The sequence below is a fragment of the Martes martes genome, assembly GCF_963455335.1.
Source record: "Martes martes genome assembly, chromosome: 7".
Taxonomy (NCBI): Eukaryota; Metazoa; Chordata; class Mammalia; order Carnivora; family Mustelidae; genus Martes; species Martes martes.
In genome coordinates this window covers 31,806,989-31,823,464 of record NC_137894.1, presented here as the reverse complement: position 1 = coordinate 31,823,464, position 16,476 = coordinate 31,806,989, and the positions used below count along the sequence as shown (strand labels likewise).

General features: G+C 58.0%; 1 protein-coding gene across 1 annotated transcript in view; it reads right to left on the bottom strand.

Annotated features, from left to right (window-relative positions):
• Nucleotides 1-11,060, bottom strand: part of HCN4 (hyperpolarization activated cyclic nucleotide gated potassium channel 4) — a gene marked incomplete at both ends in the record, with an annotated part of 41,101 nt that extends 30,041 nt beyond the window's left edge. Inside the window, one exon of the mRNA XM_080807569.1 lies at nt 10,267-11,060. Within this exon, the coding sequence (XP_080663695.1) occupies nt 10,267-11,060 (794 nt within the window). The remainder of the gene's footprint in view (nt 1-10,266) is intronic.
• Nucleotides 11,061-16,476: the final 5,416 nt, after the last annotated feature.

The following is a 16,476-nucleotide window of genomic DNA, read 5'->3' as shown; positions in this document are numbered from 1 at the left end:
ACAGCGGGAGGATGACTCCTCAGAGCCTCTGGGACAGGATGAACAGCTTGCCGCATTTCCTTCCCCTGCCAATTCCAAAGCCCGTGGTGCTGCAGGCCTGCCCCCCAGGACTCCTCCGGGCACAGCTGTCTAGGATGACCCGCACTCCCCATGGAGCCTCACCTTTGAACTCTTCCGGGGCCAGGTCTGAGCTTCCAGGAGGGGACAACTGTCCCCCAGGAGAGATGGCTGGGAGGAGAAGGGGGCTGCGGTCCTTTGCCCAGAGAACCAAAAAAAAAAAAAAAAAAAAAAAAGGAAAGCCTGATGTCCACTCCCAAGGAGGCCATGATCTCATGTGGGGGCTGGGGGCTGCTCAGTGGACCAGACAGACACTGCTCGGGAGCCTCCACCTTGTTCCCCTCTGTCCTCCCGCCCCCCAGGCACAAAGGGCTGGCAGAGCCTCCGTGGAGAGAGGCCCGTGAGGCAGGAATTCCCGCTGCCCCAGGAGCACTGGGGCTGCACAACTCCAGGTTCAAGCCTGGATTGGCCTCTGCGGAGTCTCGGGAAAGAGGGAGGGAGGGAGGTTCTCATCAGCTCCACTCATCAGCTGCGCTGTTCCTGCCCTGCTGGCTCAATTTGTACTAATGGGGTCAGGATCGCGGGTTCAATACCTATTTGGGCAATTAGCCTTGCACTCTTCTCAGCCTCAGACTGAGCCCTGACCCTGGACACTGAGACAGGAAAGGACTTTGCTGAGGTCATACAGCGGAACAGGAGGAGGGTCAGGAGGGCCAGCTCAGCGTGGGAGGGGTGGGCCGTTCTAAGCTAGGAAAGCTCAGGAGGAGAGAACACGGGGCTCCAGGGTGCGCCGGCCCCAACGCCGCGAAGACGGGCCCCAGCTGCAGCGTCTCCCCTGCTGGACCGTGTTTCTTCTATGAGGTGCTGATGGCCCTGATGGGGCCTGTGGGCTCGAGGGTCTCTCCTGTCTCTGCAGGAGGGAAAACCGCCGTGTATGCTGTGAGGGACGATAGGTGGGAGAAGCTGGCTTTGGCGACAACCGGCTGGGGACTCACGTTAATCATTGACAGGGGCTGCTCCAGCCTACAACAGGGAACTGCAGGGTAATTACTTCTGGGCTCCAGGCCACACGCTCAGTGACATTAATGCGGCGGCAACACCTGCCTTCCGGGCGTAGTACAGCAAGGGAAGGGGGCTATCTCGGAGGCTGGGCAGCTGGGCCCGGGGCCTGGGCCAGGAGAGCTCCCTGGGCCACAAGGACCCAGGAGGAGAGGCCAGACAGACAGACACACACACACACACACACACATCTGCAAATATATGCACACATACCCAGACAGCAGCAGGGTGAAGACCCAGGGCAGGGGGCTCACAATCCTTAAGGAAGAAGCACTGAGCTTAATAAGTACAAGTCCAAAGAGGCAGATTTTGAGTAACCAGCTCTTAGTGCCTACCAACACCACCGCACCCCCCAGCCCCTTAGCTCCATCTCCCAGAAACCTACTTCCAAGAAAACGTGCAGAATGGTTCTCTCTTTCCTTCAAATCCAGCTCAGATCTGCTTCCTCCAGGAAGCCTTCCTGGACCATCAATACCATACTGATCTACCCTAAGAGGAGCTGAAATCCTATTTTGTTTGCCGGGTGGGTAGTGACCCCCGTCCTCCAAAATGGGTGACAACAGTCTTGGAATGGAGCATCTGATCTCTGATGGGGCATGACCCACCCCCACCCCTTAAGCTTGCCCCTCCCCGGGCCCAGAAGACGGTACATGAGCCAGCCCCATGTTACATATTAATTTCTGAAAGCCTCGTTCACGCAGACATAACACGTCCACCCACATGGATAAATGCTTAGACAGACACAAAATCATCAGCAGCCAATTATCAGGCCCCCGCAGCTGCCGCGAGCAGACCCGGAGGCCCCGCGGCCGGTCTCTGAAGTTTGTGGGGCTCGGAGCATGGTGGGGTGTAGGGAGTCCCTCCATCAAGACGGTGCACATCCCAGCCAGCTCTGGGCTCCCGCACCGCCCAGCCCGAGCCCCGCTGTGCGGGAGCCCTGAGCTGGCCGCCTGGCTGGGTAGACAGACACCAGCCCCAAACAATGAAAGAGCAGCGCGGGGCGGGGAGCTGTCACGTGTCAGGTTCAGTGGCTCTGGTGTCAGCAGCAGTGGCACTGCTGTTTATTTATAATTTGTACTTTCCCTCCCAGAGAGGACCAGAGGCAGCTGGCTCGGATGCTAAGAGGTGTAGGAGCTCAGGAAGCTTAGAGAAAGGGAGGGCTTCTTAAAGGGGAGGGCACCAGGTGGAGGTGGGCCCCATACGCACCTTGCCCGGAGTCCTGAGGTCTCAGGGAGGCACTGGGGTTTGTTCCAAGGCTTTGTTCAAGGACTCCAGTCCCTGAGCCCAGACCAAGGCCTTATCTTGGTCGCAGGTTCAACCTGGATCCTGGTCACAGCGTGGGCCTAAACTGTGGCCTCCAAGAGACTCCTGACCTTGATCACACCCTGAGCCATAACCCTGGACACACAGTTCTGAACCAGAACTCCCCTTTCTCGCTTCTCTGAAGGATGCAATGGATAGACCACGTGACCACCAATTTCTCTGGTGGAAAGAACAAAGATTCCATGGGCTACCGGTCCCCTTGAAGAACAGGTATATCCATGGCATCTGGGTATGGTTCCAAAATCCCTAAGTCTCCCGCGCCAGTCAGGGTCCTGATCCGGCATCCCCAGGAGCCAAGCAGCCCCAGAGTGGGGGGTTAGGACAAGCACATCCAAGCTTCCAGACTCAGCCTCTTCAGGTATGGAAAGACTCCCTTCTCACTGGATTGGCTTAAGTTAAGAAGGGACTCAGAAAATACCCATCACCCTAAAATTCGGGCATGGAGCTAGGGCAACCGTGTAAGCTCCAGGGTCAGGGCTCTCCGCTCAGCGAGGAGTCTGCTTCTCCCTCTCCCTGTGCCCTTCCTCATGTTCTCTCTCTCATGCTCTCTCTCAAATACATAAATTAAAAATCTTTAAAACAGAAAAACGCTCCAGTGACAAAGCCATTCAGGACCTCTGGTTGGGATCTAGGGATAGACTGTGCAATTTTAAGATCTTTGCTGCCAGACGTTACATAACCCACTGGGTTCTGATTTCATCTCTGACATGGACTTATTCTGTGACTTTGGGTCAGTGGCTCCCCCTTTCTGGTCCTTTGCTCCACTTTGATGAAATGAAGGCTTTAGGTCAGCAGCTCGCTAAGTCCTGTCCAGACCTGGTGTGCTGGGGCCTGTTACCTCTCCCACGGCGGCTCCCATAGCACCCCCCCGCCCCCCACCGACAATGTGTGCTCAAACATTATCTGCCATGTTTTCGTTCTCGGGAGAATGTTTTCTTGAACTGCGTTTGTCATTTAGCTTTCAAAAGCTAACAAAAAAGAAGAGGGAGGAGACAAAGAGGGACAAGAGAGTGTTTAGATTCCTGGTGGCATGATTTTGGGCAAATCTTTCTCTCTCTCCCGTCAGAGACTCCGTTTCTTTATCTGTAAGCCGGGGATAGCAGAATGTAAGGTTCAGGCCTCCGTGAGTAAATAAAACAGGAGACAGTTTCCAGCAGTTTGGTACCTGTATAGATAGATGGCCCATAAACGGCGGTTACTGACCCAGCAATCCACCTGGCTTCAGTCTCTGTTGGGTTGAATCGAGGGTTGTAAACTCAGAAGCCTACGGGTGGTGGGGGGGAGGTCATCAGCTCAGGGTGCATGAATGACATGGCTGGGCATGGGACATTAGGGACAGTGGGTGATGGGAGGGCACATGCCAAACTAAACAGGGCGGCCTCTAGTCTGCTCCAGCAGCCCGCTCTGGTGTGGGAACATGGGGCCAGAGCCACCAGAGCTTCCAATTTTTCAGAGGAAGCCCGAAAGCCAAATTTTTATGTCACATCTTTCCATTTTAAAACACTGTCTTGGATTTGTTATGACACACTCTGCTGCCCAAACAGAACACATCTGGGTGCCGTATTTGGTCCATGGGATGCTGCTTAGCAACTTCTGATCTAAGCCCTGCTGTCTCATGTTGAGCAGCCTTGGTGGCGGGGAGCGCACCCTCGCTTTGTGTGGCTGCCACCCCGATCCTGGGCGGGGGCTGATGATGAAGAGTGTCTTCGAGTGGCCTCCTAGGCTTGGGAATTGCAGATTTCCAGGGCCCTGGCAATGCTTTCTCAGTAAAGCCTGGCTGGCAGGGAACATCCTCTCCCAAGCCAAGGCAATGCCCCTGCCCTCCCCACGGCCCGCTCTGGCTGGGAATCGTGGATTCTTCAATATCCCCTGGGCCCCAGCAGGACGGCCTGGCCGGCCTTAGTAGCCCTTCTATTAATTAGCCACTGGCAGTCACAGCTTTGTAAGAGTTCTTGAGCCAAGGGGTGTATGCGCGGCAGCAAGTGGCCTCCTTGGATCTGTGACGAGCCCCGCCTCCCCGCTGGGACTGCACCTTCTACTCAGGGCGAAATCCCCCAGAATGGCCAGTGTTGTGACAAGGGGCCACTCGGGCTGCTGTGACACAGTCATCTCCATCATCTGTATGGAGCCTGCCCCCTCCCAGGGTGGGAGGGGGCAGAGAGAAGTGACAGGCAAGTCCAGCCCACGGGGGAGGCTGCTGGGCATGGTGTGGGCCAGTGGAGGAGGCGCTGAGGTTCAGACAACCCCCATCCCCCACCCACAACCTCAAGGTGTCAAACCAGCTGCTTTTACTGGATGTCTCTTCCTCTTCCCAGGCAGCCACTGTCAGGGCCACCTCACACCCACTCTCCTGCCTGGACACCTCTGGTCTCTCTGCTGACATCTGCTCCTTCCCAGAAACCTCCGTGCCGCACAGTGGTCACTGCACTCCCGGCCCCTGGCCGGGTGCACTGCTCTGGCCCTTTGAATGGGAGAGAAGCCACCCAAGTGACAGACAGGACGGGATGCATTGGTAAGGGCCCTCTGGCTATGTGGCCTCGCCCTGCCCACCCCCATCGGCCAGCCTCCAGGGCCAGCAGGGTCCACACAGCAGTGCAGGAGGGGAGGGAGGGCTGTGAATCCAACACCCCCAAGCACGTGGCTGACCTCCGAGGCTAACAGTTTCTCCACCCGATTCACAGACTTTGCCCGGCTGTGCTCAGTGCTTGAGGCCACCAGGAGTAGACGGTCTCTGCCCCCAGGGAGCTCCGTCAGGGAGCCCAGGCTAAGCAGAGAACGTACACATGACCTGAACCCCAGTCCTCGGCGCTCGGCTCTGGGCTGTGCAGCACAGCGTCAGTGTCACCTGGGCCTGTGGCAGAAATGTGGATTCTCAGACCCCGCGCCTAATTCTGACCTGGTGAGTCAGAACCTGTAGTTTCACCAGATCCCCAGGCAAGTTGGATGACATGACAATGTGACAAGTGCCGCATCGAACAAACACAGAGCTCCATCCCAATGCCCTGAGGTGGTTAGGCAGGGGACAGATGGATGACAGTGGCCGCATGGCCCGAGAGTACACCCCAGAAGACCCAGGGGCCCAAAAGCAGGGGAAAGGAAGGCAGGTGGACAGGCAGACAGACAGGCAGACAGCTCAGCCCTGTGTGGGGCCGGCTACCTGACAGAAGCCTCACAGCTCACAGCTGCTAAGGGAACAAAGGGGGGCAGGGCCGGGCAGGGGAGCAGCCCCCAGGCTCATCAGGCAGCGGTCAGAGCATGGACTGAAGCCTCTCTAGGGAGAGAAGCTGAAGCCCTAGCCTCCCCACCCAGGCGACGCAAGAGGGCCGGGCCCCATGGGGCTTCTGCACACCCCGCATCCCGGGAGCACCTCGGCCCCAAGCTGGTTGCTGGCCTTTGCCACCAGCCCAGGCTTATCGGGGGAGCACATCCTCATCACTGGAGAATCCTGCTGCCCACTGTGCTTGCTGCCAGCACCGCCCAGGCAGCTCACCTTGGAATTCCCCTCTGCACCAAGGCGCCCTTCCCCCGCCCCCGGCACCGGCACCGCAAAGCCTGCAGCTCCTCTCTGGGTCTGGCTTTCCACACAACAGACAGCGTGAGCACCCACATTCCTGAGAGCAGAAGCCAAGTTCTTGGGCAATGGCCCCCAGGAAAGATCCCCACCCCCTACCCACCAACCCAGAGCTGGGCTGCTCCCTCCTTCCTCCTCACCACCTCCTATGCAAACACTCCTGCCCCGGTTTGAAGGGGAGACCACTGGGTGTGGGGCTGAGGAAAGAGAAAAGTAACTAACTAGTCCCCAGACTACCTCCTTCAGCATCTAACTCTGCTCCATTTTCATGCCCATCCTGCCAGCTGTGGGAGGCCGGAGCCTCAGGTTACAGACAGCCCCAGGGAGCACGAGCTCTAAGAGGTCAGCACCTGCCCCTGTCAGACCAGGCACTCTTTTCTGGGATGGTCTAGGGTGGGGTTCACGAGCTACATGGTCTTCAACTTAGGGAGGCCACAGACCCCAGAAACTCAGTGTCCTATTGTGTCTGGATATACGTGCATCTTTCTCCATAGACACTCTAGAGTCTTCAGCACGTTCTCACTTTGGTCCCTGACACGGATTCAGAAGCACTGGCCTGAGCCAAGGACGGAGGCCCATGTGGTCCACCCAGGACTACGGGAAGGAGGCAGTGAGAGTGGGGGCGGTGTGGCTCCCAGCAGAGTCACTGGGCTCAGACAGTGCCCTGGAGCTGCTTGCCTCCACAGGGTGACCACGGGTGTACAGGTCTGAGGTGGGCAACAGGATTCCCATTTTGCCAGGTGGGAAGACTGAGGCTCAGAGAAGGCTCATAACCCAAGCAGAGCCCCATAGCAGAGAGGGCTGGGCAAGGGATGTGAAGTGGGACAGTGGCAGTGCCTGGGGCTGGGGGCCAACTCCAGAAGTCAGGGTTAGGGACTTATCAGGCCACTGGCCCAGGTTCCATGATTTCAGGGTCCAGCGCTTTCTGTCCCAAGGAAAGGACCCTTTAGGACACTTCTTTCCTTCCCTTCTTCACAGCTTCAGAAGGCTCAGGCTAGGAGAGATAGGCGCAGAGGGAAGAGAAGGGCCAAGCTTCTGTCTGCCTCCCTTCTCAAGGCCAAGCTAGAGTCTGGCGCACAGGAGTACTCCATCACGAACATCCCACATGGGGACTTCCCTGCCAGCCCCCAGTCCGCCCACACAGCTCCAAGACACCTGCTCAGACAGACACCTAGCCATATACACACCCAGGCATACCCCCTGAGCCTAACACTTGAAAGCCTGACAGGCTTCTGGGAACAAAACCAGGTACATTTCACTCGGGTCCCTTGCTCCTTTCCTCTCTCTTTGGGAAAACACTATGTTTTATTTGTTCGGGGTTCCCACTGCCATGCTGGGCTCCCAGGACATGGCTCATGCGGAAGGAAGGAACCATCTGGGACCCAAGAGCCCAACCAGCCTTGGGCAGGAGCCCAGGGAGCACCATCCTGAGGGGCTGTGTGTCCTGGCCTCTTCCCTCACCAAACCTTAAATATAAATTTTTAAAAGGCAACTGGGAAGTGAGAGGGGTGGGGAGTAGGGGGCAGGGGGCAGACTAGCCTGTAGAGCCCAGAAAAGCCTCTTATTAGCCATGGCCCAGGTTCTGCAGATCCCTCAGAGCACAGTCCACTTGGACCCTCAGAAAAGGCATCCAACCTTCCTCCTCCCAGGAACGGGAGATGCCAGAAGCAGCCCATGACAGTGAGCCTTGAACTCCAAACCGCAAACTCAATCTATCATGGCTTGCTGGCGATTCTTTATTAAACCAATTCTGCAGGATCAATGCTTCCTGCCCATCAACATGATGAATAAATCCTCGACTGGCCTGAGCAGGGCTTGCAGAAGCTCTTGGGAGGCTGAGCTGGGCAGTGGGAATGGGCTCCATGCAGAGGCCCATTGGCCGGGGGCTGAAACTCTGCTTGGGGTGTTGGTGGGGGTGATGCCAATTTGAGTGGTGGGTTTCCTAAGCTTAGAAGACTCAGCCAGGCCCTTGCCTCTTTAACCTGGTGCAGCTGTTTTGTCCTAGAGGTCTGACCCCTGACCCTCCAGACACACATAGATGGTCTTTCTTGGACTTCTTTTCTTATACTCCACCCAGCCCCAGAGAAGTGGGCTTCCAGCTACCTGTCTCTGCCGCTTGTGGTACAAGCACAGATGCAAGCCCAGTCTGACCCCTTATCCTGTCGCCCATTTATCAATCCTGCTGCGTGCACCCCTCCCGATCCCCGCCACTGCGCAGCCCCCAGCCGCCCCTGCCATGTCCCGGGCAGCCTGCAGTTAGTGAGAGAGTCTGCAGCAGGGGGACTGCGGACAGACAGCCAAAATGGGCAGAGGAAGATGGGGAAGACGAGGAGATTCCCATGAGGCAATCAACCCAGTCCTAACCCTTCACCATCCAGAATAAGGGGGAATTGGGAAGACAAGGCCCAGTTCCCAGAAGGTGCTCGATCAAAGTCTGTTGTCTGTGGAGGCCGGGGAGCTTGGGGTTGGCCCCTCACACCCCCCACCATCCCGCGCGATGGGGTTGGCTAGGAGAACCCTGACCCACTCTCCGACAACCAAGACAGTGGGGAGATGAGCAAGGGAAGGGAGGGCCCCTGAAGGCCCTCAGGTGGTAGAGATGGGCACAGCCTGCCTGCCACCACCTCCAGGGAGTTCTGAGGGGGGAAGGGAAGCCCAGCCTTCACCCCCCCCGACCCCCCCTCCCCGATGGTGCAGGATATACAACTCCTGCCCACTCCTTCCTAGCTCAGGCTGGGAGCCTTAAGTCATAGCGCTGACCAGAGGGGAGCCCACACTTTGGGAACCTGGTCCTGGGGAACAGCCACAGTTCCTGGTGGGAGGGTCCCATATTGGCTCACGCAACTTGAAGACTATGCTTGTCTGTTTATCCTGTGGTCTCCCACACTGCTGGAAAGGGAACGCTCGATATTAGGGTTACGAAGAGCCATCCCTCAAAAAAAAGGAAAGGTGGGGTGGGGGCTCTGGTCACCACTATTTTAAGCCATCGGGTGTTGCCTGACTGGTCACTCTCAGCATGAGAAATCTCTCCCATTGGATGGAAAATGGCTTTGCTCTCATTACAAACCTAGCTTCCCTGGAGTTTGCAAAAAGGGCTCTGGGTTGGCAAAATGCTCATTTATATTGGCAGGCAAGCAGGGTAGGCAGGGAAAGGAGCGAAATAGGGGGCAGGGCTGGGGGGGGGCGCGGTGCAGAGAATGAATTAGACCCAGCTTTAAAGGGTAACGTTTTTTAGACCCTCACTTCAGTCCAGTGTATCAGGAAAACTCAGGGGGGTGCTGGGGGACCCCAAGACCTTGACTGGGATGGGGGGCATCCCTTACTCAATCTCAGAGGCAATCACCAACCTCATGTTTTGCAGATACCCCCACAGGCCCCGAGCGCTGCCTGCTCCTCAGTGGCATCTGACTCGGGCTGGGGGAGGGGGCAGGGCCCCTATCCCTGACTGACAGTCACACCATTTGTCTGGGGACCTGTGACTGAGCCAGGGAGTCCTAGTAGCTACTGGAGTTTGGGGCTCCGGGGTGAGGACGGGACACTGGATGAACTTGGGGTCACAGACCAGCTGCTCATCAGTCAGGACACCAGGCATCTTCCCTGACCACTATGAGCAAGGTCATCCTGTCCTGCTGGTCCCGATGCCAGGCGCCCGGGATGCCTGCTCCTGGCCCACCACTTGCCATGAGGGTCTGGACCCAGTGTTAAGGTGGGCATGGAGGGCTTTTATCCTGCACCTCAGACCTCCTGGGGGCCCAGCTCTCCCTCCCCAGCTGCAGCTTCCCAGGGCACCAGAAGGAGATGCGAACACTTGGGGTCAGTGCCCAAGGAGCTGGCACCTCTGCCAAGAGGTCTGTCTTCCTTCGTGGCCCTGCTCAGCAGGCGGAACGGCCTGGAACTGCCTCTAGGATAGCCACCCTGACTGCAGCCCAGCGCGGGGAGGTGGGAAGTGTGGCTTAAAGTGGCAGAGCCCACTCGCGGCTGCCTGCAGGGCTAGGCCAGGCTCAGAACCCCTTTTCAGCCGGCCTCTAATGTGGCCCAGACCCCAAGAGGGCGAGGACTGGAGCAACACAGAAAAAGTTCCCAGCGCGGTGCAGGCGGAGGTCTGGGGGTGTCTTGGTGCCTAGAGGCGCCCCACATCTCTCGGAGCTCCCCGCGCGCGAGGAAGGAAAGTTAACTCTGGCTGAGAGGCAGGGCTGAGAGAGGAAGCATGCCTGCGACGGCTCAGGGTACCCACAGGATTGCGTCGGCCTCCTTACCTGAAGTCGCTGTAGGGGTGGATAATCCAAAATCCGGCCGACTTCACCCTCTCCTGCTCGCGCTCCACGGCTTTCTGGCTGCCAAACATCCTCAGGGAGAATTTGTTGACCCCGGGCTGGAGCATGGCCCCAAACTGGCGCTGCATGAAGCCGGCCTGGCCCAGGCGCACCTCGGCCTCGGGGAGGATCTGGTCGCCGGCGGCCGCGCCTCCCTCCACTTTGATAGCGGTGTCCACCGAGGGCTGCTCGCAGGAGGCGGAGGCCGGCTGCGGCGGCTGCTGGGGCGGCGGCGGCGAGGCTGCGGGCTGAGCCGAGGTGCCGGGGCGCTCTGGCTCGGCCGCCAGGCCCGGGGGCGTCCTGTCCTCGCCGGGGGACGCGTCGCCCTCGGCGATGAGCCGCCGCTCCTCCGCGGAGTCATGCAGGTGCCCGTGGCTGCTGCCGCCCCCCGCTCCGGCGCCGCCGCTGCCGCCGCCGCCCCGGCTGCCCAGTGAGGCCAGGCTCCCGCGGAAGCGTCTGCAGTCGCCGTTGGTGCTGGACTTGCCCGCGCCGCGGGCCGGCCCCTCGCCGTCCGCCGCCCCGAGGGCCGCGCCCCGGGGCTCCGTGCCGCCCGCGGCCGCCGAGGGTGAGGGCGAGGGCAGCGGCCGCAGCCGGATGCTCCTGCGGCTGGGGTCCTGGCGGCCCCCAGTCCCCTCCTCCTCGGCGTCCTCTTCCTCGTCCATGATCCACGCCTTGGCCCCCACCTGCTGCGGGAGGCTGTAGAGCCGCTTGCGCATGGACGGCGGCAGCTTGTCCATGGCGCCGGGGGCCGGGGCCCGGCCGGGGCAGGGGCGCGGGTGCTGCGCCGCCGACCTGCTCCAGGTCCGCCCGCCGGTCAGTCCGCCCGCGGGGACGCGTCCTTCGCCGCCGGCTCCGCGCCGCCTCAGGCGCCCATGCTTGGGCAGGCTGGGTGCCGCGGGGAGGCTCCCAGTCCCGCTCCGGGTCCCCGGGCTCGCCGCGCTGCGCCTCCTCCCGGGCCGGGCTGGGCGCGGGGACCCCGCGCTCCCTCCCTCTCTCCCTCCCGCGTTCGGGGGCGCGGCGCGCGGCCCGGCTCCAGGCGCCCCGCCCCCGCGGGGAACAATGGGCGCGGGTAGAAGCGGCGCTGCAGCCGCGGCGCTCGGAGAACCGCTCTGGAGCGCAGAGCGCACGACCCGCGCGCCTCCCGGGCGTGCGTTCCGCGGGCCGGCGGGCTGTCAGTCTGTCGCGCCGCCTCGGCTTTGTAGCCAGCCGCTCGCGAGCTCGCCTCGCCTCCTCTGGCCGAGCCCGGCCGGCCAGTCCCGGGGCTCCCGCCGCAGCCGAGCGGAGCCCAGCGGCCCGCCAGGCTTACATCAGCGGCCGCCTCCCCCGGAGCGCCCTCCGGCAGCGCTCGGCTCCCGCGCCCCGGAATATTCATGAAGCCGCCGCAGCTCGCGGGTTGCCATAGGAGCGGCTCCCGCAGCCGGGCCTGCCTACCTGGGCTTCTTAAAGGAGCAGCCGCGCGCGGGCCGGGGGCCCGGAGGCGGGGGGGGGCAAGGGAAGAGGGGGGGCGGGCCCCGCGGGAGCTCAGGGTGGACCCTCGCCAGACCTTAGAGGCTGGGGGGAGAGGCGTCCTTAATCCTACACCTTCAAATACCTTTCCTTGGCCGAGGCTGGGAGCGCGCCCCAAGTCTAGGATTCCAGCTTGGGCTGCGAATTTCCACTCAAGACTGGGAGGGGGAAAGGGGCGGGGGACGGGGTTTCCCGATCTCTCCTCCGAGCTCTAGGCTCGCCTTTCTTCAGCTTCTCCGCTGAGTCTCCGACCCACCTCTGTGGAGACGGGCAGTTCGTCCGGATGCGGAGCTCCAGGCCTCTCTGCCAGGCGCCTGGAGGGGGGTTTCCAGGAAATGCGCTGCCTCTGGGCTGCTCCCGGGGTTTTCCTGTGACACGGGCGGGGGATGAAGCCCCCGCCGGTCTTTCCCTTGCGGAGCCTCGCATCAGCCGGGCAAGGAGGCCGTGGGGAAAACTCCGGGAGGCACCAGGCGCGCGGGTGAGACCCAGCCCTTCGAGGTAAGACTTCGAGGAAATGCGCCCACAGCGGACGCGGGGTCGGATCCCCGAGCGCACCTCTCCGCGGGTGGTTCAAGTGGGGGTTCCTGAGACCAGCGGGGCTGCAGCGGCGAGCCAATAGGCAAGCTGCTCGGGCGGCCTGGCACTCTGGGGCTAGCTATCTGGGTTCCCATCCAAATTGTGACACTCCTATGTGGACAAACGCTAGAGGAGTTCCCGCTGCGCTCCACCCAGGCCCCTTACCCCAAGCAGCTGTACAATCCCCTCCCCCTTTGAGTCTGCTCCCCACCCCCACCAGGGGGCCAGCAGGCCATCCAGCTGTGTGTGCTCTCTCTCTGCGTATGGTCTCTGGGTTCATGGACAAACCCCACCAGTTCAGCCAGAGATACCCCTCTCTTCCCCTCCACACCCCAGGACAGCCTGATACTTCCCACCCGCACAGGTGGGATTGCCAGATCCCCTCTCCTTGGCCACCAAGATGGCCCAGGGGTTCCTCAGATCTTGTCAGAGCCAATATCCCAGATTAGCTCAAAAATGGGGATGAGGCATTAGAGGGAAAGGGTTAACCAGGGAAGGTTGGAATTAGACCCTCAGCAGAGTCTGACAGGAGGGGGACAAAAAGGTGCCCTAGCCCTGCCATCTCTGAAGATTTGCATGAAGTTTTTCTTCAGAGGATTTTTTACTCTCCTTCTGAGCCCACTTGGGACTACCTCCCCCACCCCATTCAGAGCAGAAATTTTGGAAGCAAGATGGGAGGAGGGAGTCTGGCAGGGGCTTTTCTGCTCTACCCACTGGACCACAGGACCTCCCATGGGGAGGGAGGGAATGACTAGGGTGATGACATCACCGCTAGCTGGCATTTCTACTTTTGAGCAGCTCTGAGCTGACAGTTACTGCACAGATGCTTGGAGGCCTAATCCTTGAATGTCCTTGGGTCTCCTTGAGAAGGAGTGTTCTTAACGGACTGGGAGCCCCGCCTGCCCCGATGTGCCAGCCATAGGGAGGAGACCTCTGTTTAACTCGCTTCTTTGGGCTTCTAGACACAGACAGAATCTAGTCTGCCCTACCCCAGCTTCAGGAAGTCAGCCCCAACAGGCTTCCCAACGACCCGTGGTAAGGGCATCCTCTCTTCTAGGCACCCTTCCCAGCCACCCAAATCTTGGCCATGTCCCACCTTTTAGTCCCCATGGCCCATGAGCTCCCATCAGTCTGGGCACTGATTACACAGAGCAGTCTGTGTCTGCAACAGTACTGAGCTCCCTGAGGGCAGGACAGATTTGACTCATCTCAGGGTCCTCAGCACCAAAACTAGGAGGGACAGAGAGCAGATTAATAAATGTAAACTATGCATGAGCAACTCTGGAAGTTAGCTAATGCCACGGAAGGGGATCCTTGAAGTAGATGGAGGATATGACTGAGGTTCTGCTTCCTGGGATACCGCTGCTGTAGGCTGGCCAGGGGCCAGAGTCCTTGGAATTCGCTCCCTCTAGCACCTCTCCTACCCTCGATTTCGTTAGCACCCCACATAGGACTGCTCTTGGGTGCAAAATGACAATTAGGTAAAGTAGGCATGTGATGACACTGGCCTCTCCTGTCTCCTCTGTGTGAAAACCCTATTGGAGGATAGCTGTGGCAAGTAGAGGAGGAAGAAACTGAGCCTTTGCCCAGCCTCAATTGTGGGGAATCTTAGGCTCATCCTTAGGAAAGAGGACAAAACTCAAGATAGGGAAGAAATGTGTACTAAAACATGCTTCAACCCATGAGAGATTTGAGGAGGGAGACCTTGCTGAGCTTGGGGTAGTTAGGGAGGACTCCCTGGAGGAAGGGGTCAGATTTGACGAGAGACACATATCTAGCACCTTACAGTTTACACTTCATCTGTTAAACCACGTGAAATTTTTGCAGACCATTTTATGGTTTCAGTGGCTCTACCTGACATTCTTCCTCCCACCCGCAAGCAAGAAAACTAAAGCCCCGGGAGGTGCTTGCCAAATGTCTCACAGCAAGAAAAGCTGTGGAGCTGGACCTCCAGCCAAGGGCCCCACAGGTCAGGCTCTTCTCGGCTACCCAGCTGACTCACACAGGTGGGGTGGAGGGCAGGCACAGGTGCAGGAGGGAGGAGAGGTGGTTCTGAGTCTGGTTTGGTTGAAGCAGAGAGACCGTGAAAAATGGAGCTCCCACATTCTGTATTCTCGCCATTGTTCCAGCCGGGTCTCATGCTTTCTCATTTCCCGTGCTGCCTAGAAAGCCTGGGGTCTATTCGGGCTCATCTGGTAACATGGGAGACAGAACCTGGAGATTCCAGCAAGGGGAAAGCCCTGCCTCTGGACTGAGATAGAAAGACCTATGGCTCTCAGCTTCAGTGTCTCTGGGAAACAAATGTGCTTCCTGCAGGGCTGCAGGGGGCCTGGGTGTTCCTGGAATGCAAACCAAGAAAAAATCTGGGTCTAAGAGAGAAGGGGCTGGGGAAGATGGGCTTTCCCTCCCTGGAAGGGATACTAAATTCAGAAGACCAGCTGGGAGCGGGGTGGAGATGTAGCTGATTATTATAGGTCAGTCTCAGACCTTATTTGGTGGGAACCTGGATGGGCAGAGGGGGTTGAGAAATCCTGAAAGTTTACTTGCTTGCTGGCTGAGGGGATTGTTCTTGCTTAAAAAGGCAGCTCGGTGGAGGTAACGGTGTGGCTCCCACACTGTGTAATGCCAAGGTTTTGGCCAATTCTGCTTGAAATTTAACAAAAAGAGAGAGAGAGGGAGAGAACAATGTAGGATATTTTAGGGTAAGGTTGCCAACTGTCCTTCTTAGAAGTCTGTCTTTATTCTAACATTATATCCTTGCCACATTTTCTGTGTTGAAATGCCCTTTTATGAAATCATAGTGCTAGGAGATGGTATTTTTTTAATGTCCTTGGCGAAATAAAAAGTTGGCATGGAATCCTATGTTTGTTCCCAAAAATCAATTTTGAAATGTTATTGGTCTGTGAATTCCAGAAAGTCTGGGGGCTCCCCACTGTAAACAATAGAGCATGGGACTGGGAAACACGATTAAGTACTTCTCTGTCATTTACTGCCTGTGTATGCCTTAGTCTTCCTCATGTGTAAAATGGGTTTAATGATGTCTACCTTCTAAGTCATTGTGAAGACTGAGAAAATGAACACATGGAGTATAACATCTCATTTGTAGTAGGTGCTCAATAAACACTGAATGATGGAATAGTGGATAAAACTTGCAATAGCCAATGGAGGCTGTTGCCCAAGGAGGAAACACCTGGCCTTTGGAATTCAATTTAGATCATATATTTGTCTTAAAAATTGCTGTTGGGACAAAAGTGATGTCTTGCTCTACAGGATTCTTTTCTTCAAATTATCTGCCCCTGCTATGTCTTGGCTGAGTCTCCAGAGGCATACTTTCTTCTCTCTGGGAGGAACACTTGTCTAAGTGGGATCAGAGGAAACTGACTGTCAGTTTCCCCACCATACACCAGTGCAAATTCATCTTTCCGTTTAGGGTAGATATGGTCCTCCCAGGACACCTTCTGCTCTGCTCTGAGGCAGGTCTGCTCTAGGGGCTGGAATCAGGCCTGACCCGGGGACGAGGCCCCAAGAAGGAATACTGGACTCTGCTACATTCCCTCAGGTTTCCTGTCTCAGGGCTTCCTGATGAAGAAACTGGAAGGGGGAAGGAACGTAGAGAATAAGGCCAATTGCATGTAGATGTGTGGAGAGAACAGATCAGTCACCTGGTCTTAACCAAGCCTTGGTACCCATGCCTGAGCACAGCCACAAATGGATAGAGGCCAAGAAGACAGGGAGATGCCCTAGATGGGCAGTTTTCAGTGGTGAAAGACCTTCCAGAGGTTTGTAATCGAGGATCAGAGTATCGAGGATCTGAGTTCAGAAGTTCAGAGTAATGGTGCTCCTGAGCGTGGTCAAGGCGGACTTCCTGGAGGAGGTGTAAAGTGAATTGGGTTTTCTATACAGTGGTGTGTGTTTCCTATGGGGGAAGCAGTGAATGGAACAGCCTGGCAGGGGTGAGGCCTGCTGCATTCTCTGTGGGGTAAATGAGGAATTGCCAAAGGATTGGCCTAGGGAAAGGGTCCACCACTAAGGGGTTGCTCTAAGCTGACCTTATGAGAAGTCTGTTGTCCC